Source organism: Bos mutus, chromosome X, assembly GCF_027580195.1.
Source record: "Bos mutus isolate GX-2022 chromosome X, NWIPB_WYAK_1.1, whole genome shotgun sequence".
Classification (NCBI taxonomy): domain Eukaryota; kingdom Metazoa; phylum Chordata; class Mammalia; order Artiodactyla; family Bovidae; genus Bos; species Bos mutus.
The window spans coordinates 123075396-123102653 of record NC_091646.1 but is presented as its reverse complement, the minus strand read 5'-3'; the positions used below and the strand labels follow the sequence as shown (position 1 = coordinate 123102653).

The following is a 27258-nucleotide window of genomic DNA, read 5'->3' as shown; positions in this document are numbered from 1 at the left end:
CAACCCACAAAACGAGGGAAAATATTTGTAAATCATGTATCTGAAAAGGGACTTACATCCAGAATATATAAAAAACCCTTACAACTCAACAACAAAAGAAGACAACCCAATTTAAAAAATGACAAAGATTCTGAATAGACATTTCTCCAGAGATGATATAAATGTAGCCAAAAAGCACATGAAAAGATGTTTGACATTATTAGTCATTAGAAAATGTAAATGAAAACCATAAAAAGATATCACTTCAGATGTCACTGACAGGGAGTGCAACCCGACCCATCAGCAGATAATTGAATTAAAGTCTTACGGAGCACTGGCCCTGCCCACCAGAGCAAGACCCAGTTTTTCCCAGCCCCTCTCATTAGGAAGCTTACACAAGTCTCTTAGCCTCATCCACCAGAGGACAGACAGAAGCAAGCAGAACCACAGTGGTTGAAACAAAAACCCCAATGTAAAAATTAATCAGAATGAAAAAGAAGAAGGTTATGTCCCAGATGAAGGAACAAGATAAAACCTCAGAAAAACAATTAAAAGAAGTGGAGATAGGGATGCATGTGTGCTAAGTCGCTTTAGTCATGTCCAACTCTTTGCAATGCTATGGACTTTAGCCAGGCAGGCTCCTCTGTCCATGGAATTCTCCAGGCAAGAATACTGGAGTCGGCAGTCATTAGTTTCTCCAAGAGATCTTCCTAACCCTGGGATTGAACCCGGGTCTCCTGCATTGCAGGTGGATTCTTTACCATCTGAGCCACCAAGGAAGCTCTGAAGATAGGCAACCTTCCAGAAAAACAATTCAGAATAATGATAGTGAAGATGATCCAGGATCTTGGGAAAAGAATGGAGAAGATGCAAGAAATGTTTACCAAAGATCTATAAGAACTAAAGAACAAAGATGAACAGTACACTAAAAGGAATCAATAGCAGAATAACTAAGGCAAAAGAATGGATAGGTGAGCTGGAGGACAGAACGGTGGAAATTATTGCCACAGAACAGAATATAGAAAAAAAGAATGAAAAGAAATGAAGTCAGCCTAAGAGACTTCTAGAACAACATTAAATACATGAACATTCGCATTATAGGGGTCCCAGAGGAGAATAGAAAGAGAGAGAAAGGACCCGAGAAAATATTTGAAGAATAGCTGAAAACTTCCCTAACATGGAAAAGGAAATAATCAACCAAGTCCAGGAAGCATAGCTGAAAACTTCCCTAACATGGAAAAGGAAATAATCAACCAAGTCCAGGAAGCACAGAATCCCAGGCAGGATAAATCCACGGAGGAACACAATGAGACACATAGTAATTAAAATGACAAAAATTAAAAACAAAGAAAAATATTAAAAGCAACAAAGGAAATACAACAGGTATTAATAACATATAAGGGAACTCCCATAAGGTTATCAGCTGATTGCTCAACAGAAATTCTACAAGCCAGAAGGCAATAGCATGATATATTTAAAGTGATGAAAGGGAAGAACCTACAACCAAGAATACACTACCCAGCAAGACTCTCCTTCAGGTTTGATGGACAAACCAAAAGCTTTCCAGACAAGCAAAAGGTAAGATAATTCAGCACCACCAAACCATTTACAACAAATGCTAAATGAACTTCTTTAGGAAGGACACACAAGGAAAAGATTTTTACAAAGTAAACCCAAAACAATTAAGAAAATGGTAATAGAATCATACATATCAATAATTACCCTAAATGTAAACAGATTAAATGCACCAACCAAAAGACATAGACTGGCTGGGCAGATGAAAACATGTGCATGTATGCATTTCCACTTACCACATCACTCTATTTAACTCCCCAAATTGTATATAATTATTTTATATAGTTAGGTTAACCGTGTTTCCATTACAGCTTGCAATTATAATTATCTTTTTTAATCTGGTTATTGATTGTGAAAATTGATAAACATCTTTTACTATAGTGATTATGTAACTTTTATTTGCTTAATACCATCGTATCATGAATGATTAACAGAAAATAATACAATTCTGTATCATTAAAGCTACCATTTAATAGAAAAACTTGTAATCACTTTTTAAAATTCAGATGCATATCAGAATTAACTTGGAATTTTTTGAAAAATACAAATGCCAGGTACTGCTTTTTTCCTCCAAAGCTGCAGATGTGTTTCCAATGAGCAGCCATGTTTAAAAACAACTGGACTATATGATGATCTGTTACTTTTACCTAACTTGTTTCATTTTTTCTATTTCATACTCAGTGTTCCCACTTCATTTAGTTTATGTTTTCCAATTTCTCCATCTCTTTTTGTTGCTGTTGTTGTTCTTTCTCAAGCCTTTATCAAGTGTGGTAAAAAAGCTTTTGAATACATACAAACAGTATGTACAATATATATTTTTTAGAAACTTTATAAATTTTTGCCTAGCTAAAAAATTTATGACATTTTGATTTACTATGAATGGAATGCTAGATTTCTAATTCATATTAACTCAAAATTTTGACAGTTTCAGGTATTCCAGCATCTAGTATTACTGCTAAACGTCTAAAAAATTTATCTCAAAAAAAAAAATTTAATGAGCCTTGAAACTTCTAATCCAATTCCAAGGATATAAAGAAATAATGTTGTAAAAAAAAACAGGAAATTAACATGTAATACAGTATTATTAAGTAAAGTTTGAATTCACAAAACTTTATGCTAATATCCATTATTTGTTTCCACACTTTATTCAAGACTCCACATTGTATTTAACTGCACTGAGCAGGTTCAGCTGCATGCAACAAACTCTGGTGAATTCTCTTTTCATTTTTATTCTTTATAAGTATTTCCTAATTTCCCTTATTATGGCTTCTTAGATACACCCATCAGAAACATCTATCTTCTTGGATATATTCAAAAATGGACATTTAATTTCCAAATACATGGGATTTTTAAAAGTATCTTTGATATTAATTTCTCATTTTGACATTAATTTCTCATTTAAATGCTTTCTTCTCTATAATAACTCTCTGTGTTTTTGCAATCTTTTAACTTTCCTGAGGCTTTCTATGGCTAAGTCAAAGATTTCTCTTGGTAAATGTCAAACTGCACTTGAAAATACGTGGGTTATTTTCATTTATCTTTTAACATTGATTTCTAGCTTAATTTCAAGTGATAAGAGAACAGATTGCACATGAATTCAATACTTTTAGACAATGAAATTTTTGCACCTTGTTTCATGTCCCTGGACATGCTCCAGTGTCTCCCAGTTGATAGTCTATGGGAACTTGAATTTGTATCCTGTTGTGTGAAAACCATATAAATCTTAATTATGTTGAATTGGTTCATAGTGCTTTTCAGGCCTACTATGGTGTCACTGACTCAATGGACATGAGTTTGAGCAAACTCCAGGAGATAGTGAAGGACAGGGAAGCCTGGCATGCATCCATGGGGTCACAATGAGTCAGTCAGACATGACTTAGCGACTGAACAACATATCCTTCTATTTGTCTGTATACTCATTCTATTAATTGTTGAGAGTTTGATATTAAACTCCAACTAAAAATCTTGATTTATCTACTTTAAAAATAATTATAATCTATGAAAGTGAAAGTGTTAGTCAGTCAGCCGTGTCCAACTCTTTGTGATCCCATGGGTTATAGCTCACCAGGCTCCTCTGTCCATGGGATTCTCAAGGCAATAATACTGGAGTGGGTTGCCATTCCTTTCTCCACGGGATCTTCCTGACCCAGAAATCGAACCCAAGTCTCCTGCATTGTAAGCAATTCTTTACCATCTGAGTCACCAGGGAAGCCCATGATTGTAATATATACTGGAAATATATGTAACCTTGGGGCTTCCCTGATAGCTCAGTTGGTAAAGAATCTGCCCGCAATGCAGGAGACCCCAGTTCAATTCCTGGGTCAAGAAGATCCGCTGGAGAAGGGATAGGCTACCCACTCCAGTATTCTTGGCCTTCCCTTGTGGCTCAGCTGGTAAACAATCCGCCTGCAATGCAGAAGACCTGGGTTCAATCCCTGGGTCAAGAAGATCCGCTGGAGAAGGGAAAGGCTACCCACTTCAGTATTCTGGCCTGGAGAATTCCGTGGATTGTATAGTCCATGGTAATTTCTTTTTTTCTTTTTTTTTGGTAATTTCTTAACAATGGAATGAACTTTTATTATCAGTATGTCTAAAGCAGAGAGAGGACATTAGCTACCCATGGGCAGATACCAACCTTGGTTTTTGATGGCCAAGGTAATGGTTTTAACATGTGGCTCTCAATATCCTTGGCCATATAGGATGCGGTGGAAAGAGCTGTCCACCAACACCTAATCTTTCTTAAAGTAAGCAGCGTGGCACTGGGAAGTTATGGCCCTGCCAGGGACTTCATTTTGCACTGCCTGGCAGCTAACACTATCCAAGGGACTAAGTTTTCCACTTAGATTTGTGTGGACATGATGAAGGTTCCTGGTTTGAAGCTCTAAAAGGATAGCTACATCTCCCCCCACAATTTCTGCCGCTCCTGTCAGTGGAGGTTCAGTGGCTGAAACAGTGCTATATGTGGCACTGAAGCAGCTGATTGTCACTATGCAACCTCAGGCTGCAAACCCAAGACTTTGGAGGAGGTAGGACAATGTCAAGAGTGGGAGGAGGGGCCTTTTCACCCCTCACAGTCACAAAAGAAACCCTTTCATGAGGGGGGTAAAAACCTTACGAAAACAACTGTTTCAGTGAGGAAAAGGAAGTTAAAGTCTAGAAAGTATTATCTTCACTGTGTTGATTTTTCTTATAGGAATATCAGTAATATTATATGTTATATGGCAGAACGCGAAGAGGAACTAAAGAGCCTCTTGATGAAGGTGAAACAGGAGAGTGAAAAAACTGGCTTAAAATTCAACATTCAAGAAACTAAGTTTATGGCATCTAGTCCCATCACTTCATGCAAATAGATGGGGAAACAGTGGAAACAGGGAGAGACTTCATTTTCTTGGGCTCCAAAATCACTGCAGATGGTGGCTGCAGCCAAGAAATTAAAAGACACTTGCTCCTTGGAAGAAAAGCTATGACCAACCTAGACAGCATATTTAAAAAGCAGAGACATTACTTTGCTGACAAAGGTTGGTATAGTCAAAGCTATGGTTTTTCCAGTAGTCATGTACGGATGTGAGAGTTGGACCATAAAGAAGGCTAAGCACCAAATAATTGATGCTTTTGAACTGTGGTGTTGGAGAAGACTCTTGAGAGTCCCTTGGACTACACGGAGATCCAACAAGTCCATCCTAGAGAGATCAGTCCTGGGTGTTCATTGGAAGGACTGATGCTGAGGCTGACGCTCCAATACTTTGGGCATCTGATGTGAAGAGCTGACTCATTAGAAAAGACCCTGATGCTGGGAAAGATTGAAGGTAAGAGGAGAAGGGGACAACAGAGCATGATATGGTTGGATGGCATCACCGACTCAACCAACATGAGTTTGAGCAAGCTCTTGGAGATGGTGAAGGACAGGAAAGTCTGGCGTTCTGCAGTCCTTGGGGTTGCGGAGTCGGACACAACTGAGCGACTAAACAACAATGACATATGTTTCATGGCTCTAAGTATAGAGCTATAATATCTAAACCTCACTGAGGAAGTCCAGGGTTTGACTGCCTCTAGATTTTGTACACTTGCATCATCACTTCCTTAGATCATCTTATACATTTTTTTTCTAACAGAGCAGCTGCATGGGACAGCAAAAGGGTGGATCCAAGGCCCGGAACAGCTGTGACAAAGATGAGTTCCCTTTTCCACACAGTGACCCTATTATGTCAATTTCTTCCTATGAAAACACACATTTTAGGTATAATGCCAGCACCTATCTATCTGGAGCTCTATGACAGCCAGAATCCTATAAATCATATATTCACATCCTCTTCACAGACACCAGATTAAAGCCAACTGTCACCTGCGGCCAGAGTTGAGCTCATTCATTTCTATAAACTCACAATCTAAATCAGTTCTTCATTATTTTCTATATCTTGTTACCTATCATCATAAATTTGAAGGCATTAATACCACCCACTTCTGAGTTATTCCTTCCTTCTCAAGAATCCTAAACCGAGTCTGCAGACTTTCCTCTCCTTGGTCTCTACAAGCTCTTATCCTATTTGCTTCACCCTCTGTGTAAACATCATCACTCCTATACAACAACCATCTCACCTTTTCCTTCATTTCCTGCTCTCATGCTTGCTTCCTTGCATCTTCTCTCCATTCTCTTTCTTCTCCATACTATCACTACACTCTAGGTTACTCTGACTCAAGCAACTTATCCTCATTCACTGTGTTTTTCACAGTCCTATGATTCTCATTTTTAAAAAACTGGCTTCATTGTATCTGTCCCTTTCCAACTCAAGTTTACATCTTATTTCATTGCACATTCAGTTCAGTTCAGTCACTCAGTCGCATCCATCTCTTTGTGATCCCATGGAATGCAGCATGCCAGGCCTCCCTGTCCATTGCCAACTCCCGGAGTTTACTCAAACTCATGTCCATTGAGTCAGTGATGCCATCCAACCATCTCATCCTCTGTCGTCCCCTTCTCCTCCTGCCTTCAGTCTTTCCTGGCATCAGGGTCTTTTCCAATGAGTCAGTTCTTCACATCAGGTACCCAAAGTATTGGAGCGTCAGCCTCAGCATCAGTCCTTCCAATGAATATCCAGGACTGATTTCCTTTAGGATGGTCTGGTTGGATCTCCTTGCAGTCCAAGGGACTCTCAAGAGTCTTCTCCAACACCACAGTTCAAAAGCATCCATTCTTTGGAGGTCAGCTTTCTTTATAGTCTAACTCTCACACCCATACATGACCACTGGAAAAACCACAGCCTTGACTAGATGGACCTTTGTTGGCAAAGTAATGTCTCTGCTTTTTAATATGCTGTCTAGGTTGGTCATAACTTTTCTTCCAAGGAGCAAGCATCTTTTAATTTCATGGCTGCAGTCACCATCTGCAGTGATTTTGGAGCCCAAGAAAATAAAGTCTGTCACTGTTTCCCCACCTGTTTGCCATGAAGTGATGGTACCGGATGCCATGATCTTAGTTTTCTGAATGTTGAGCTTTAAGCCAACCTTTTCATTCTCCTCTCTCACTTTCATCAGGAGGCTCTTTTACTTCTTCACTTTCTGCCATAAGGGTGGTGTCATCTGCATATCTGAGGTTATTGATATTTCTCCCAGCAACCTTGATTCTAGCTTGTGCTTCCTCTAGCCCAGCACTTCTCATGATGTACTCTGCATAGAAGTTAAATAAGCAAGGTGACAATCTACAGCCTTGACATACTCCTTTCCCTATTTGGAACCAGCCTGTTTTCCATGTCCAGTTCTAACTGTTGCTTCCTGACCTGCAAACAGATTTCTCAAGAGGTACACTATCTCTCCCTATCTTCTTTACTTTTTCTTATTCTTCTATTGTTATAAATAGCATGGTCTAGGTAGAGTCTGTCTTAAGTGATAAAGTTAGCCAAAAGATGGAGACTGGGAGGATACAGACCCCATGAAGGAGCAAATTAGCTTAGCTTCCCCAGGGTCATCTTCACATTCCCAAGTGTCTGAGATAAAACAGGCCCAGAATCTCATAGGAAAAATAAAGAGGAGACAAGTGGTCACTGTGATTAGGTACAGACCAGGAACACCTGAAGCTAAGTGTGCCTCCATATAGCAATTCACAAAAGAATAAATATTAATGCCTGATAATGATATGAAAAGATGTTTGGCTTCACTAGGAATCAAGGAAATGCAGACATTTGCCCATTAAATAGGTAACGATTAAAAAGATGAACATTAGCCAGTGCTAGTAAGGGTGTGAGGACACATTCTCAGACAATGTTACAGGTAGGGTAAGTTGATAGGTATAAGTTTCTGACAGCATGGTTTGGCAATGTCTATTTACACTTCAAAGGTATTTTGAGTCAGCATCTCCGATTTCAGCCAAAGAAAGCAAGTACACAAGGAAACAAAGATATAGCCACCAAGTCATTAATAACCTCTGCCATGTTTACGACATGAGGGTAGTGAGAGGATGGGGGGAGCCAGGGAAAGAGAGGCCCACACCTTTGAAGGGGTGAGGGGAGGAGAGAAACTAAAAGGGGAGGGGAGGAGAGGGGAACAGGAGTAAACACTGAGGGGAAAGGAAGAGGCTCACAAAGGACCCCATGAGAAAGGAGTGAGGAGAGTACACACGAAGGGGGTGTGAGGAAGAGACAAGGAGGAGGCAGGGGGTAGGGGCAGACAGGGAGAGAGAAACCCCCATGCTGTGCAATCCACTGCCACCGCCATACATCCGCATCACACAGGCACAAAGAAACAAAAGTTGAAAGAGGGCTGATGAGGAAGCTCACGATACATGACAGCAAACACTGTGTGACCAAGCTTAGCTAGAGTGACACATAAAGACAAATGCAGCAGAGGGTGACTAGAAGGGAACCGAGGTTCTCACTAAGGGCGCTATGGTAACTGGTTTAGACTCTAGCCTGTGTTTTCGTAGACTGTCAGAAATTTTAGTAAGTAATCTCTAGCAATAGGGAATACACTAAAATTCCACAGAGTTGAGACAGACCTTTGTTCTTTCCTGTGAGAATTAACACACATGCAAACAAATTAAGTAGGTGCAATGGTGTCCCCTGCTTGTCATACTACAGAAATGATCCTCGTGTGATCAATTTAAACTGCCCATTAAAATTTCATTTGTGTACACTGTACTAGAAAGATAATGGAATTAATTTACAAATACAGATGTCACCCATCTAACTATTCTTTGGCATTTATCAAACCAAAATGCTTTTCACTTGAAGTTGTATCAACATCAGAGATGTAAAAAGAAGCTGTGTAAATTCTCAGGAGCAGGCATTTGATGTAGGCGTGGGGCAAGCACAACAGGGAAGCAGGGCAGTGGGCCCAGAGAAGTTGTTAATGAACAGGTGACTGCCACAGGCCACCGAGGCTTGATCTCTCTGCGAGCCATCCCAGGCACTATGGAGAATGAGTCACACAACTGTCCCACAGGGGGCAGGGAGTCAGGGACCTTCCTCAGACCCTCTCTCCCCATTGGTCTTTGGTAGGTACGAGAGTCTAGGGTCTGAACATGGCACTACTTGGATGACGTCTATTATCTCAACATCCCATTAATTCTCTGGAGGGTTGGCCCTGTTTCCCAGATTAGGAATCTGAGATACAGAAAAGATTAAGCCACTTGCTAAAAATCAAATAGTTGATAAGTAGCTGGGCTAGACTCCAAATTCAGTGTTCTCTCTCCCACTCTAGGGTGCCACGTCATAAAGGCCATGGCCTGTCCATCCTCCAGCACAGCTGGCACTCCTCATGGGCAAAGACATAGCCTGAGGGAGGGGGCATGTTTCCAGCCTCTCTCCTCTCAAGGAAAATGTATGGCTTCCCAGATTGTTTTAATAATCCTGCATCCATAGAAAAATTTTCTAGGTCTTTATCCACCAGAGCCATGTGAAATTTTTATAGCATCATCATCTGTGCCTACTCCCACCCCAAATACCAGTTACTATGAAATTATGCCAGAATTTGGATCAAAGTATGGGGGAAAATTCAAGACAAATTTTTATCTGATGAACTCATGGCAGAGAATCAAATTTCATAGAGAGTTCCAGATTCTAGTATATTAAAAAACAATCTGTAACTTTTCTGTGAGGAGAGTACTTTATTAGAATAAATAAAACATGCTGAGCTCTGTCGGGACACAGGGATCATGCTAATGTGTGAGCCAAGGAGAGTCTTTTCTTGCTTTAGTCGAATGGATAACCACCTGCAAATCACTAGCATCTGAGGTTGATTTAAAATGCACATAGATATAGAAAAAAGTTCCAGGAAATTATTGCATTTATAGCTTGCCTGCAGTAGTCAATGGAAAGGCCCTTGTGGCCCCCAAAATAACACTCTGGATAGCCCTGTATGCTAGCACCTTCGCTCCCTTCAAGGTATGGCTCCCATCTGTAGTTCCACAGTCTCCCCAGGAGGACAGCCCCTTTTCACAGGGTGCCAGGGGAGCGAATAAGACCCCAACCCCCCTGTCCCAGCTGTACAGCAGCTGACTTGAGCAAGTTCCATCCCCAGAAGCTCCAGAGCAGCCGACCTGAAGAAGCATTTGCCTTAGACACCTACACCAAACACCTAATCATCGGTCACTTAGAAAGCAGAGACCCCCTTAGTATTAACACTTGGAGGACACAGGATCTTCACCAAAAGGATAAAATGCAGAAAATTCTGGCCAGGCAATAATCACCGAGACCTTTCACAGAACAGCATAAGCATCTGAAGAAACAACAGATGGCAATCCTGGACACAAATTACCATGATGCAAAGAACAAGACCCTGGCCAAACATTCAGTGGGCTGTCTGGGGATGAAGCATTTTCATCCTCTGGGTACAGAATTCTGTAATTCCTGGTCCATCATGAATGTGGGCAAGGCTCCAGACACACAGTATCTATGTGCCTAGAAGGGCCTTCCTACCTAAGAACACCCCAGCCACGTGAAGGCCAATTGGGCCTGGTCTGCTCATTCTCTGGACCCATAGAGACCTCTGTGGTGACACCCATCCACTGACTCCAACAGGAAAGGGAAGGGCTGGCGTGCAGAAGGGCACTTCACCTGGCACACTGGGCTGGAAGACTTTATTCAGATCCAAGGAGGAGGCTCTGGAATGGGTTTTCTGTGGCCGCGGTGGCGGGGTGGGAGGGTCCTCGCCCCTTTTCATGGCCTCTTCTATGGAGGTGCTAGAGTAAGATCTGCAGCAAAATAAGGGAAGGTCAGAAGGGAAACAGCAAAGCTTCACTCTCTGAAGTTGGGCTGAAACAGAAAATACCCACAAAAGTCTAAGTGACTGCCAAGGCCTGTGGAGCTCCCAGAGAGGCCATGTCCCTGCTGCCCTCTCAATGCCACACCAGCTGCAACAAGCACCCAACCCCCACCTGAGTCACAACCTTTTTTAACCTCTTTGCTTTTATTACACCTTAGACCTAAACTTACCCAAGAGGAAACACTGTCTGTAAATTCAAATCCATTTTGATTGGAATTGTTAATAACAATAACATGTCAATGCATCTGGTTAGGTATATCCATATTTTAATAGAAGGGCTTCATGGTATTAACTGACCACAGAACTTGACTCCTGTTTACATGTAAATGTGATAACAGGCACATATGGAACTGGGACAGATAAGCTGAGAAGAAGAATCAAATGTTCAACAGAATATGCCACAAATGAAATTCAGGAAAGGAAAACATACATCAATCAGATTGAGGGGCCTTCGGTGTCTTATCATGAGAAACACAGGTTTGGGGGAAATTTCAAAGCAAAAGCATCCTCAACCTTCTCTCTCAATCTATAACAAGGCAGGCGCTAACTAGGCAATTTCTGAGATTATAATTCCAATTAATGGCATTTAATGAAAAAGGAACTGGGTAAATTAGCAACTTAAATACATTTCATTCAAACTTCAATCTCAGTTTCTAAATTCCATTTTTAAAATGCTTCGACACTGTCTATGAGCCAGGGAAGAAACCTTTGGACAGGAGCAGGTAGACTATTAGAATCCTGCTTATTTTCTAAATTAATTCAACTAAGTACATTAGTCTATTGCTGAGGACTATGTCAGTGAGTTCCCAATATGGTTTTCTAAGAAGTGCATATATACATCTTATGTCTGTTCTATTCAGCTTCTGAGCTAACTTCATGCCAAAGAAGAAAATGACCTTTGAGTCAGAGATGTGTCCTAGAGACAAATTAGCCTCAGGAAATTGCCTTGATATTTAGCTATTACAGTAGCACTCAGGAAATTAGAATCTATTCATTACTCTTAAGCAACTGCAGTTCTTGGTAAAGCTAGTTTTGACATAGCAAGTTCTTATTTTCCTGAAAAACTTCCTCATGGTTTCTATGTGGTAGTCCAGAGTTTTGTTCATCATGCAACGTTGCAATCTTTAATAAAGCCACCATAATGACATGTGATATGCTCTTGCAGTGATCCTTGTAACACAGCTTGCAAGACACGCAAGGCAAAGGCAGGCAAGAACTAACAGGAAGAGTGCTCTGATCCTTTCAACTAGAATAAAAAAATCCACAGAAAAGGGCAACAAAGTTTTCAAATGGGAACTCCTGATTAAACAAGGAAATTAGGGACCCTAGCTAGAAAGAACTTTCTATGCCAGATATAGCTCTAGTGACATTTTTTACTCAAGAAAGAAAATATAATATGGTATGTATAAATCGTGTGCAGGTATATATACACACATATATATATATAGTTGAACATACAATCTCATACTACGTATCTTATTTCATTTTACTTCCATATATAACCTGTGTATTTATATTTTTATACAGAAAGGTAAATGAATATTCAATAAGTGATACTATAAAACTATTAATACAGCCAATTAAAATATAAATGTGCAGGGACTCAACAAAATAATGAATGTAGTAGTATTAGAAGGGTGATTTCCCTTCCCCTTACATTTCTAAAAAGTTTTGTTATTCTAAAGAGGAGGATTCAAATAATTTGATTCTCATGGTCTCAGTAAAGACCCAGTTGGGTGTAGTGAAAATAACAACATCCAAATTAAATCAAGAGGACAATCCCTAAAAGAATCATATATAAAATTTAGGCAGAAATATTAATAATAGAATGTGTGATTGTGGTTTTTGTCATTTCACTTGCTTTGAGAGACAGAGAGGAAGCTAGCAGAAAAAAAAAAAAAAAACTATGAGGGTTGATTTCTGACATTCAGAGAAGTATTTGTCTACTACAAAGGCAGACAAATGTTACTACACCTACATCCTAGAGCCAGGACAGAGTAATTTGTAAAAGACCCATTCATCCTTTAAAAACAGGATGAGTAAATGTGGTGGCCATAGAGAGAAATAGGGACTATACCTTTTTTTCTACCAAAAATTACTGTACCTGTTGTTTTAACAAATATGAACAAAAGTATCTATTACTTGTACATATTTGCTTTAACAAATATGAACATAGGTATTTGTATCTTCTATAAACAAGGAAACAAAACTCTAACTTGGAAACTGCTACTGCTAAGTCACTTCAGTCGTGTCCGACTCTGTGCGACCCCAGAGATGGCAGCCCACCAGGCTCCCCCATCCCTGGGATTCTCCAGGCAAGAACACTGGAGTGGGTTGCCATTTCCTTCTCCAATGCATGAAAGTGCAAAGTGAAAGTGAAGTCGCTCAGTCGTATCCGACTCTTAGCGACCCCATGGACTGCAGCCTACCAGGCTCCTCCATCCATGGGATTTTCCAGGCAAGAGTACTGGAGTGGGGTGCCATTGCCTTCTCCAAACTTGGAAAATCCAGATATAAAAAGTAAACTAAGGTGTAATTCTTTGACTTACAAGGAGACCAGAGTTCCTTAAATGGCAGTATTTCAAGCATACAAAATATGATCATATTTAAATTCACCTTCTCAGGAACACATCTAGTAGCCAAAAGGAGGGAAAAAAAGTCATTGAGAGCCAAAGCAAAACTTGGAAAACACACAAGCAGCATCCCATCTCCCACTGCAGTCTACTGGTGAACAATAATCTCAATACCATGTCCCCTCCTTGAGGTCCTAGGAGTTCTATCAGCATCTCTGTATTCCTCTTCACTCCTCCTATCTACTATCTGATGGCTCTCCCTTTGCTCCTAGCTTCTCCTGACTCAGCAATTATGAAGCTGAGAAGAGACTCTAACAGGATGAAACAGTCCACAAACACTGCTTACCTGCAGTTTTGAGCCTTACTGAAATTGCCAGAGCATTTTCATTCCCTACTCTAGATTTTATACCCAGACTTCTTATTTTTTGGTGTTCACCTTGTCATGACAGGAAATTTCAGTGTTAGTTACCTTTTAACCATATTTCCCTCTTTTCAAAGGTACTTTCCCACTATTCGTTATCATCCTGCAGCAACTGGGTCATGTCACACAGCCCCCTTCTTCATGTCAGCTTGCCAAAGAGCTGCAGCCCCTCTTCCGGCACCAGTAAACACAGAAACTAAGAGCCTCCCCAGCAGCACTGCGGGCTCCAGTCAGGCCCCTAGAGACAAGTGAAGTCACCTACAGGCTAAGTGTCAAACTGAAGGGAAAGGGGATCATGGGTTAGGTTTTTCATTGGGAGATTTACTTCTAGTCAGGGAGAGGGCACAAAGGGCATTAAAGCAGAAATTTAAATAAACACTACCTGGATCTTGGTCTTGCTTTGAGACTGTTGGAATCCTTAGGAGTGGCTGAAACAAAGATTATTTGCTGTTTGCTTGGGTTTCATGTCTGCAGTTAAACAGGTTTATAAGCAGCACCTGGGCTAGTACAGAACACATCAACAGTAAACGTGAGGTACAAACATCCCTGTGGAAAACTTGACCACTTCCACATTTTTGTGATTTCATAATTTTATTTCTAAAGCTAAAGGCACAATTAATAGGAAAGAAAAAGCAACATATTTTTCCTTTCATCAGAGCACTAGCCACAAAGCCATTCTTAAATCGAAGCTGGCTAATGAAGAAATTCCAGTCTAAAAAGACAACTCCCTCAAGAGGTTATCTATTTATACAATGATGGGTTCAGACTTGAGGGTTTCTTGGTCTATCATGATAGTCAAGTATTAAATAATAACAGATTTTGAACCAGTCTTCCCTGAATTCTAAGAAGAAATCTATCAGGCTATATATTTTTAAGGTTTTCTTAAAATACACCACCAGGACAGCATGACCACAAGAAATCAAAGCTCCCACAATTAAGCTGAAATGAACTATGCAGTTTTTCCCATAAGAAAATATTATTGTGTCTCAAATTATACAGAGAGTATTATGGAATATATTTTGTCAACCAGACAACTTTTCCTTCACCAATTTATATCGTAAACTAGCTTGCTCACTACCAACACACATGAAGCCTACTTTCCCATCGTAAGTTGTTGGGAATAATGAGAAAGAAAATGTTTCATTGCATGATGTCATCCTCTTTTACATTACTCCAAAGATAAAAACCTTCCTTGGTGGGAAGCATGCTGGATTTCTGATGATCATTAAGTGAAAGTGTTAGTCACTCAGTCATGTCTGACTCTTTGCGACCCCATGGACCATAGCCCACCAGACTCCTCTGTCTATAGGATTCTCCAGGCAAGACTATTGGAGTGGGTAGCCATTTCCTTCTCCAGGAGATCTTCCCAATCCAGATATTGAACCCATGTCAATTGCATTGCAGGCAGATTCTTTACCACTGAGCTACCAAGGAGCCCTTAAACTCCTTAGGTTAGATAAGCAGGGCAGAAATGGGGAACGGAGATACTACCAAGGTACAAAGCAAACTGGGAACACACATTCCCTTCACTATGGACAGCTGCAGAAGACATGCATTTCTCCCGACCAAAGCACCCTGGCTTGTCAGAGTGAGAATACAGCCACCTTTTGACTATAAACCACTGGAAGGCTGCCAGAGCCCTGAGAAGCGTGGGAGGCCTAGCAGTGTGAACCTGCCTTGCTGGGTCTCGTGCACCCACAGTGGCACCTGCCCGAGGACAGACAACCACCTCTCCTCCCCCAGGCCCCTGGGCAGCAAAGGATAGTGGCCCAAGAGAAACTCTCCTCCAGCCCAGCAAGCTTTCCAGGAGCTGGGCAGACAGTAGGACTCCATTCACCATGGCTGGCTCTGATCTGCATCTCTCAGGCCCCACTGCTTCCCAGAAATGTGTGAGTCAGAGAAGTCTAGGTCATGTTAAAAGACTATTCCCCAAACCAGATCATGATAACTTGTTAATTCCTTTGTCCACTGCCATTATCTGTCTTTATGCTGGGGTGTGGATGGGTGTGGAAGGAGCAGGAATCCTGTTGGTGATAGACAGGCAGACAGAGGGGGTGAGAGGGGTGGCTGAGGGTTAGAGACTAGGCCAACTCCTCCTGGCTGCGACATTCACTAGCTGTGATTTCTCTGAACCTCAGTCTCCTCACCTACAGAATGAAGGGAATAAAAATGAGGCCCCTTTCTCACACGGAGAGATAAGAAGGTGAAAGCACTTTAAAAAGTAAACGTGTTCTAGAATTGCAAAATATTACTCTTGTACAGTGTCCTTAATTTTTTAAGCTTAGAAATTTGGTTTCAAAATTTAGTTTTTTCTAAGACAGCAAAGGAGATACAGGTGGGTGCAGGGAATGCAAGGAGAGAAGTGCTCTGCTGCTTAAGACCATCAGGGTGGCAACTGCGAGAAACACCAACAGCAGGCTGAAGGCTACAGTTTGTGGACAAGCAGGTCCGACACCCTTGGCATGATGCGGAGACACACAGAAAAAGATGGCTGTGGTGCAGAGTGGCCTGGTGAATTAGGATGGAATGTGGCATTAGCTAAGAAATCCATCAGATTCTACTACTATACACACACTCAGCAATTAAAAGGGTAAGAGCCTATGAGAAAAATTACATATCAAGGAATACCCAACTCCCTGATGATACAGTCCCATCCCACCTAGGCCACAACATTCTCTTCACTGCCATTACTATTATCATGGTTATCACCACCCTCTGCAGAAGGAAGGGCAGAAGTGGGAAATGAGATCCCAGGCAGGGCTGGTAAGTCCCAACAGGTTCCAGATCAGAAAAAGCTGGAGAACACGATTCTAGTTAAGTCTTCCATCAGCTTCCAAGCCCCTGAAAGTCGGACTCAGCATTTGGAGCATGTGAACATCTGCAAAAATGGTGAGGGCAGGTTGTGTCAGAATTCAGGCAGAAGACCACGGGCAAATCATAGCTTCTCACTGAGCTGGGCAGAGAGAAGAAGAGTGAGAATTTCCTAGAACACCCCAGGCACATCACCTTTCCAGGAAACAGAAACAGGACAGGAAGGCAAGCCTAAAGTTTAATTCTCCAGAAGACAGCAACTCAACCAAGGTGAACTGCTAACATGGTATGGAAAGCCTCCAGAATTAGAAACCACCATCTTAAAACTCCTGTCTTTCACTAAGAATCCAAATGTTCCCCGGGTATTAAATAAACTTTCAGATGAGGTATTCCCTCATAGCCACTCCAGAAAGGGCAGCAAAGAACAAATCAGAAACCACACAGCATGCTCCCAGGCAGAATGTGAAACAAATTCAGATATACTTTACATACTGCGGCACATATACCCTGATAGGCTCTGACTGGTGATGGATGCCATGCCCTATTAAATGTTGAAAATGACATCTAAAACTCCTGCCCCAGAGAACATGGGGCATGCTCATGGAAATAAACAGGAAGAGCTCTAAGCCAAAAAGGTTGTTGGAGAAGCACAATTTAACTTTCCAAATTTAAATAGCTTTTATTAATACCATAACACGAAGTTTACAAAAACTGGGACCATATTCACTTCATTTCCAACAATTAGAGTTGGAAGGAACCTATGTCAGGTGATTGTCCTATGCAAATAGAGCACTTCCCCCATGATGAAGGAACTTGAATCAGTTCCAAAAACCAAAACACAGCTTGAAAATTCCTACCATTTTTGGAGTCACAGTTGATTTACAATCTTAATTTCCTATTTCTTAACATTGTTTTTGAGAGGTAGTGGTTCCCCAAATAGGCTGAACATTAGAATCCTCCAGGGGTTGCCTAAAAATACAGATTCTTAGGCCTCATCACTGTAATCAATCATATATTCTCCTTCATATTCATTCTCTCTTCCTCCATCTCCCTCTTCCCCTCTCACTTGCTCCCCATTCCTTTCTCTATCTCTATACCTCTTTCTTTTAAACCTTAAATGAACTTGGTGTTTTGGAAATACACTACTAAGCCTCGATAAATATTGATTCCTTTGCTCTAACTTTAACAAATAAAGCTTGGATGACACCTAGCTAACTGAAACAAACATGATTTAATTATTAAATATTAAAAGAGAAAACAATAAACGAGAAATGAGCAACTTCTTTCGTGTCCCTATAACCAGAACTACAAACACCCCTAGCCAGTAGTTCTAAACTAGGTTCATCTTGGTTCAATGACAGCTCCATCGAGAAAGCTGAGGACACAGGCCTGGCCATCTCCATGGTCCACAGACACAGTCCTGACTCTCCAAAAACCTGGGCAAACACAACTTTTCTTTTTCTCCATGGAATCTACTCCATGTATAAGCACATTTACCTGTTTTCCTGGTGGTGAAGTATAATGAAAATATTTGAGATTTTTATTTTGGAAATGCAAAGTTTCACCTATGAGCCTCCCGTTGATCCATTCCATCAGCTCCTTACTCTACAGAGAAACCACAATGGCTTACTAAAATCTTCTCAAATTAAAGCCTTCTCAACTTTACACTTAGTGACAATGAGACCCTCAATTCAAATGGAGGGATCCTTTCAGTGAAAACTATATTTAGAACTTACAAAGAAATCACCCTCTTCTCATACCTGAGAAGAGCAAAGGAGTGAAAAAGAAACCAAAACGTTTCCTTAGAATAAAACACACAACAAATATTTGGAAAGAAATATATATATATATATACACATATAAAATCACAAATGTGCCAGTCTTCTCACTGAAACTACAAGGCTGTTTTTTTTTTTTTTTTTAAGAAATAATTACATTTAAAATATATTAAATTGGTTTTCTCCTACCTGAATCCTCAGACATGTCCTTTGGTAAGGCTTCATCAGTAGCACTCTTCAAAGCTACCAGTGTTTTGTTTTTAAAGAAAAGAAGAGGAAAGAAAAAAAATTACATCTAAAGCATGTTACATTAAAACAAAGAATTCCAGGTTATCACTTATGAAAACAGTGTTATATATACCTATAAGTTGCTATAGCACTTACTAAAACAATAAAAGCCTCCTATGATAATGGGCTCTACTCCTACAGAGAATAAAGACATATTTTCAATGTTCCAGAGAGAGTGCCACCAGTGGCTTGGGAGAGTATTACCAGGAAATATCAAAATTCCCCATTTTTTCCCAAGCAAAGACATCAGGATCTTTCTGGGAGTGAGAGCCAGGCCTCAGGATTTTTAGAGCTCACCAGCTTCCCTGGTGGCTCAGAGGATAAAGCATCTGCCTGCAATGCAGGAGACCAGGGCTCGATCCCTGGGTTGGGAAGATCCCCTGGAGAAGGAAATGGCAACCCACTCCAGTATTCTAGCCTGGAGAAACCCATGGACAGAGGAGCCTGGCGGGCTACAGTCCACGGGGTCACAAAGAGTTGGACATGACTGAGCAACTTCACACACACACACAGGTTATTCCAATGGACATTTAGGCTAAGATCCACTAGTAAAGAGAGTTATCAAAGTGCTTGCTGCTAAAGACAATGTCCAGGTCTGCCTGTCCCTCCTGATCAAACACTGAAATAGAGAGCGTGCAATTATTGTAATTGTTTCCCTGTTGGCTCAGTCAGTGAAGAATCCGCCTACAATGCAGGAGATCTGGATTTGATCCCTGGGTTGGGAAGATCCCCTGGAGAAGGAAATGGCAACTCACTCCAGTATTCTTGCCTAGGAAATCCCAGGGACAGAGGAGCCTGGTGGGCTACAGTCCAATAGAAGGGATACTGGCTTGAGAATTAGAAAATCTTAGTTTTTACCACTGCTCTTTTTCTTACTGAATAAATGATTCATACTGCCTGAACTTGAGTTTACTCATCTATATATTTTAGGCGATAAAATATACCAGCCTCCATTCAATTTTGTGAGGACTGAATAATGCAGTGCATGAGGAAGGACTCAATCGATTATAAAGCATTATAATAGAAGCATGGGAGGAAGTAGGGTGTTCTTCCTTCTCTTCTAGACAGTGCCAAGCCAAGTCATTCCTGTGCTTTATGCTAATTATAACAAGCAACACTGTGCTGCAATGCTCTCACCCACCCAGTAAGATAAGGCTCCACATCACAGCCCAACACCCACAAAGTCACAGAGAATAAAGCCCAGGGACAGAAACTCTCTCTCCAGAAGGTAACTTCCTCAACGGTTAGATCTGTGTGCAAATGTACATTTATATTGATATTCTGGGATCACACCTGTCAATACAAGATGTTATGTTCTCAAACCATTCAGCTTCCAGTCATTTCCTAATTAGTATGGCCAGATTCCAATATAAGGTGTCAGAGTAGCCTGAGGATCAGCTGTGAGTACAAAGTCGTAACTGAAGGCTTTGGACACTCAAGCTCATTACTGCTTTATGAACTATAGTTCAGTGACAACAACTGAACAACTTAATCCATCCAAATGTGTTCATATACTGAGAACAGTCCTCATACACTCTAGAAACCAGCCATTCCAAGAGAAATAGATTTTTTAAATACACAGAAAATGTTCCCAAAGGGAGAAAACTCATTCTTTTCATACCTTGTTTGTCATCACCAGTCACATCTTGGGTAGGGACAGGAAAGTCGGCCATGTCTTTAATAGACAGCTTCTTGGAAAGAAAAGTAAATTAATAATATGGGTTGGGATGAAAATGAAGTGATGTGCATATTATGATGAAAATGTTTTTAAAAGCTGTATATTTTGCCAATATTTCTGTCTTCCATAAACCTTGACATTTAATTTTTTTTTTTTAGGTTTCTAGTGAGGTATAAGTTAATTTGCATTGAAAAATTTTATATACACAGAGGAAAAACATAATGATTTAGGCTGAGGAATATGTATAGAACATACACTGTATCTGAATCTGGTATGGGATTCAGCCAGAGTCATAGAGCATTTGCCCATGACTTCAGTCAAGAACAAACCTATGCTCTAGGTATTTTCTTACAAGCAGCAAGAGGTTCTGACAAGCAGTCCCATCATGTGGGTATTTGCCAGAATCTCTTACGCAGAGGGTGCTCAACCCTGATTCAAACAGCCTCCCTGTCATGAAATAAGAGAATTTTATCGGCGTGCAGAAGAAAACTTTCTGCTAACTCATTTAAGGGAGACATTTCCACTTATACTAAGATGAATACCCAAATTGATCATGTGCTGATTAGTTTAAAATTCTGTGTAAAACCTACTTACTATAATTTCTTATAAACTCTCAATTAGCATGGAGTCTGTCCTCTGATAAGATTAAAGGATAATATATTCATATTTGGTATATATATAAACAAATTCTAGAAAGATATATAAATTTTTTAAGGGTGACTGGGTAGATGCAGATAGGGATAAGAGGAAGACTTGTCACTATAAGCCTTTTGGTATTCTTTTTATTTTAAATATATTCAAAGAAACAAATAAAGATAAATTCTAAAACTTAAAGTAGGGTAAATTCCTGGAGTTATCTGGTGCTCCCAAAAGTTAATTGGTTTACCTCTCAGAATCAGAACAGCCAAGAGAGATAAGCAATACTTCTGTTTTCAAACTGTTTCAAAGAATGGAGTTACAATACTGCCTGGTGGTAATCTGATCTAGGGTTTAAGAATGCTCAGACAAGTCATTCTTGGCATCACAATGAAGCCTCCAGACATAATTTAGAACACAGAATGTGTCTCAACCAAATGTATCTCAACCGTGCCCTTCTTTCATTTTCTTGTCCCAGCTGGATTATAAACCAGATCCTTAACGAAATAAAATAATTTAGGAGTAGAAAAAAATAGATAAAAAGAAATCCAAAAGAACACCACTTAAAGACATTTTAAAAATCTAAATAAATGGAAAGACATTCTGTGTTCATGGGTCAAAAGACTGAATACTGTTAAAACGGTGATACTCCCAAAATTCATTTACAGAATTGAAGCAATCTTTCTTTTCTTTTTTTTTTTTTTTTTTGCAGAATTTGACCAGCTGGCCCTAAATTTCATATAAAAATGCAAGGGACCCAAAATAGCAAAAATATTCTTGAAAAAGAACAACTTAGCAAAAACTAACAGGAATCAAGACAGTATAGTACTCACATAATAACAGACATATAGATCAATGGAACTGAATTGAGAATCCATAAATAAACCCTTACATTTGTGGTCAACTGATTTTCAACAAGGGTACAAAACAATTGAGTAGGGGAGAAATTGTCTATTCAATAAATGATGCTGAGACAACTTGATATCCATATACAAAAGAATGAAGTTGAACCTCTTCTTCACAATCTATATAAAAATTAACTTAAAATGGATCACAAACCTAAATGTAAGACCTAAAATTATAAAACACTTAGAAGAAAACATAGGAATCAATCTTCATGATTTTGTATTAGGCAATGGTTTCTTAGACATGACACCAAAAGCACAAGTAAAAAAAGAAAAAAATTAGATAAATTCTACTTCATCAAAATAAAAATCATTTGTGCTACAACGGATACTATCAAGAAAGAGGAGAAAAACAAAGAAAAATACTTGCAAATTATGTATCTAATAAGAAACTTACATCCGGAATATATAAAGAACACTTAAAACTCAATAATAAACAACCCAGTTTATAAATGGACAAGAGATAGGAAGAGATATTTCACCAAAGAAGACACACAAATGGCTAATAAGCACACAAAAAGATGTTTAATATCAGTAGTCATTAATTCAAATAAAAACCACAGTGAGATACTACTTTATTCCCACTAGGATGGCTAAAATCAAAGAGAGAGAGTAACCAAAGTTAACAAGGATATGGGGAAATTGGACCCCTCATACATTGCTGGTAGAGGAATGTAAAATGGTATAGCTGCTTCGGAAAGTATTTTGCTAGTTCCTCAAAAAGTATAACACAAGGTATAATGTGATCCAATCAATTCACTCCTCAGTTTATACTCAAGAGAAGTGAAAACATGTGTGTACACAAAAACTTGTACATGGATATTCACAGCAGCATTTTTTCTAACAGCCCCAAAGTGGAAGCAACTCAAATTTCCATCAGCTGAAAAATGGATAAACAAAATGTGTTCTATCCATAAAATGGAATATTATTCTTCAATGAAAAGGAATAAAGCACTGATACATGCTACACTGTGAATGAACTTTAAAATATTATACAAAGTGATCTCATCACAAGAAAAAACTATTTTTTCCTAATTCTTTAATGGTGTCTATGTGAGATGATGGATATTCACTAAAGTTATTGTGGTAATCATTTCAAAATGTGCATAAATCAAATCATTTGGCCATACACCTTAAACTTATCCAGTTGCATATATCAACTATGGAAGCAGTGACAGATTTTATTTTCTTGGGCTCTAAAATCACTGTGGACAGGGACTACAGCAATGAAATTCAAAGGCAGTTGTTCCTTGGAAGGAAAGCCATGAGAAACCTATAGAGCATATTAAAAACCAGAGACATCACTTTGCTGACAAAGGTCCATATAGTCAAAGCTATGCTTTTTCCAGTAGCCATGGACGGATATGAGAGTTGGACCATAAAGAAGGCTGAGCGCTAAAGAATTGATGCTTTCGAACTGTGGTGCTGGAGAAGACTCTTGAGAGTCCCTAGGACAGCAAGGATACCCAACTAGTCACTCCTAAAGGAAATCAACCCTGAATATTCATTGGAAGGGCTGAAGCTCCAATACTTTGGCCACTTGATGCAAAGAGCTGACTCATTAGAAAAGACCCTGATGCTTGGAAAGATTGAAGGCAAAAAGAGAAGAGGGTGGGAGAAAATGAGATGGTTAGATAGCATCATCAACTCAGTGGACGTGAATCTGAGCAAACTCTGGGAGACAGTGGAGGATAGAAGAGCCTGGCATGCTGCAGTCCATGGGGTCACAAAGAGTTGGACATGACTTAGAGACTGAACAACAACAACAAATACATCAACTATATCTCAATAAAACTGGAAGATCAAAAAACAAACATTATACTAAATGAAGGAAGCCTGTCACAAAAGACCACATGTCATATGTTTCTATTTATATGAAATGCCCAGAGTAGGCAAATTCCAGAGACAGAAAATAGCTTAGTGATTACTAGAGGCTGGGGCAAGAGGAGAACAGTAGATGACTGCTAATGGATACAGGTTTTCTTTCTGGAGTGATGAAGATGTTCTAAAATTAGACTATAATGACAGTTGCACAACTGTCAATATGCTCAAAACCACTGAATTGTATACCTTAGCTGAATGTGGTATGTGAATTATATCTCAATAAGCCTGTTTACAAAAAAAGCAATTCAATAACCTAAGAAACGTGGCTAAAGACACATATACTTGAAATTGTACTCTTTAATTCTTGATGGAAATAAGTACATGGTACAGCTCTGCTGTCTTCTAAAAAAGATGTACTGCTGAGCAAACTTCTCAAGACCTGAATCAGCTATAGCTCCATTCACAACAAACACCTGCATGGAGTCATCCCTCACAGGGCTGCTGGTACCAAGTTCTATTTAAACTCCAAGCATGAGGACTTCCCTGGTGTTCCTGTGGTTAGGACTCTAAGCTTTCACTGCCAGGGGCCTGGGTTCAATCCCTAGTCAGGGAACTAAGATTCCACAAGACACGCAGCACAGCCAAAAATAAAATAAACTTTAAGCATGCATTCCTGTGTTTAAAATATCTCCATTTCCAGATTTGACAGCCATCTGTATATTTGGTCCTTTCCTTTTAGACAGATGATAAGTGAGTACACCAGTAGTCATGTATGGATGTGAGAGTTGGACTGTGAAGAAAGCTGAGCGCCAAAGAATTGATGATTTTGAACTGTGGTGTTGGAGAAGATTCTTGAGAGTCCCTTGGACTGCAAGGAGATCCATCCTAAAGGAGATCAGTCCTGGGTGTTCACTGGAAGGACTGATGCTGAAGCTGAAACTCCAATACTTTGGCCACCTCATGCGAAGAGTTGACTCATTGGAAAAGACCCTGATGCTGGGAGGGATTGGGGGCAGGAGGAGAAGGGGACGACAGAGGATGAGATGGCTGGATCGCATCACCAACTTGATGGACATGAGTTTGGGTAAACTCCGGGAGTTGGTGATGGACAGGGAGGCCTGGCGTGCTGCAGTGCATGGAGTCACAAAGAGTCAGATGCGACTGAACTGAACTGAAGTGAGTACATGGGGGAAAGCAACATGAGTCAGTAATTAATTTCTCAAAAAAAAAAAAATCCAGCATTATTTGTCTCTGTTGGAAAGGTGAAGACTATCTCATACCATGGCAAGATGGAACAAAATGTTTAACCAGAAAGAATATGAATTAAGAAATTTTTTTTAGTAAATCACCTAACAACAACATAATTTTACACAAGCAGGGCTACCCATAGAAAAAAAAATTTTTTTATTTAAAAATAAAACAAAAAAATAAAAACCAGGGAAACTGCATAAGAGTTGTAGCATCCTGGCCTGACAGACAAACTTCTACAGACACTGCCAGCAACCCAGAATACACTGGGGGCTATGAAAAGTGGCTGACAATCATGTCTGCTTCACCATCATACACATTCTACAAAAAGAAATTGAAAAAGCCAAAAGTCTTTGAATGCACATCTATCACTCCACCTGAAATCACTTTATCTCTTTCCCCAGAGGAGAAATCTGCTAAGCAAAGGAGCACAGAGGCTACAACTCAAAAAAAAGAGTAGCAGAGAGGCTGAGAGATGTTATCAGAGAGAATGATGCAGAAGTGGGCTGGACTGGCTCAGAGAGGATGGCATCCACAACGCACACTACAGGCACCACAGCCTCCTGGGGGAAGAATAAATAAGGCAACGCCATGCTCTGACGTTGCCTTTGACTTCTATCATCTTGCAACGTCAGAGCATGGTAATAGAAGCCTATGTACAAACCTCCATTTATGAAATACTTCCAGACTTTTCTCAGGGTGGGAACAACAGATACCATAAGTTGTCATTGCGGCAATTATAATGGTGGTGATGGTGATGATAGTGCTGATATTAACAATAACCATAAGGACCCCTAAGCACACGTCTAAGCCCATCAATGGCCCATCGTTGAAGGAATTCTTCAGGTTTCTCTTAAGGATCATCCAAATTAGGCAGCTTTGAATGTGATTCGGGGCCCTCATATACAGTTCTCAAGCTTCCTCTCAAAACTTCTGATTCATTATACCTGGTTAATACTCAGCTGCTAAAAATACAGCTTTACAATGTTTACTTCAGAATTAAAGTTTGGTTAAAGTAAATAACCTGCCTTCCATTTTTTTGGCTTAGTTTGGCAATACCTAAATTTCACCTCTAAAAGGTCAAGAGGCTACTTTGATTTTTTTCTCCAAATGTAGTTTTAGGGAGAAAAGAAAAAAAAAGATAATTACAGATATATCTGGTGTCTAAATCTGAAATGCTGAGCTTCAAAGTACTAAGTATGAAGAGAAAACGTTATGAAAGCAGATTTTCCAGAGTTTGTAAAGAACATGAGCTAACGGATTTAGGTGTACACACATCCTTACTTACTAACATATGATGATTTTTTACCTCCATCCGATTCAAATCACGGGGTTGTTGGTTTGCTGGTATTGACTCAGAATAAGAATCAAATAACGCACACTCCCACTTGGGCTTAGGAAAGGCTAAAAAGAAATAAAAAGAATACATAAGAATATATACTTTAGTCATAGTGATCATTGTTTCCTTGCAGCTTTTCTGTGCTTCATAAATAGAACAACAAAATCAGCCAGCTCCTATACTAGAGATGGCACTCATCACGCTGAGGTAGTATTTCATGTTTTTACATATACAAGCTGGTACTTCTACCATGTCTACTCTACATACAATAAAACTAAGAAACAGTGAAGTGAAGCACTTCAGTCAATGTCATAGAGCCAGTAAATGAAGAACAGGAACTTGAACTGCCAGCAGTCCTGCTGGAGAGTCCATGCTGTCAGCATTTCAAGTTATATTAAGAACACAGAAGTCATTTTCCACCTTAACCATCAGTATCACAATACTTCCATTTTAACTATGATACTAGCAACATATTTAAATGGCAGTAACTATATGCAGAGTACATCATGAGAAACGCTGGGCTGGAAGAAGCACAAGCTGGAATCAAGATTGCTGGGAGAAATATCAATAACCTCAGATAAGCAGATGACACCACCCTTATGGCAGAAAGTGAAGAGGAACTAAAAAGCCTCTTGATGAAAGTGAAAGAGGAGAGTGAAAAAGTTGGCTTAAAGCTCAACATTCAGAAAATGAAGATCATGGCATCTGGTCCCATCACTTCATGGGAAATAGATGGGGAAGCAGTGGAAACAGTGTCAGACTTTATTTTTTGGGGCTCCAAAATCACTGCAGATGGTGACTGCAGCCATGAAATTAAGACGCTTACTCCTTGGAAGGAAAGTTATGACCAACCTAGATAGCATATTCAAAAGCAGAGACATTACTTTGCCAACAAAGGTCCATCTAGTCAAGGCTATGGTTTTTCCAGTGGTCATGTATGGATGTGAG

General features: G+C 39.9%; 1 protein-coding gene across 2 annotated transcripts in view; it reads right to left on the bottom strand.

Moving 5' to 3' along the window:
• Positions 1-27258, bottom strand: part of REPS2 (RALBP1 associated Eps domain containing 2) — a 249754-nt gene that overhangs the window by 87206 nt on the left and 135290 nt on the right. For both annotated transcript variants that reach the window (XM_070365780.1, XM_070365781.1), the window contains exons 9-13: positions 26281-26375; positions 20302-20371; positions 18582-18635; positions 14186-14231; positions 10602-10738 (exon numbers count right to left, since the gene is read on the bottom strand). In XM_070365780.1, coding sequence (XP_070221881.1) covers positions 10602-10738; positions 14186-14231; positions 18582-18635; positions 20302-20371; positions 26281-26375 — 402 coding nt within the window. The remainder of the gene's footprint in view (positions 1-10601; positions 10739-14185; positions 14232-18581; positions 18636-20301; positions 20372-26280; positions 26376-27258) is intronic.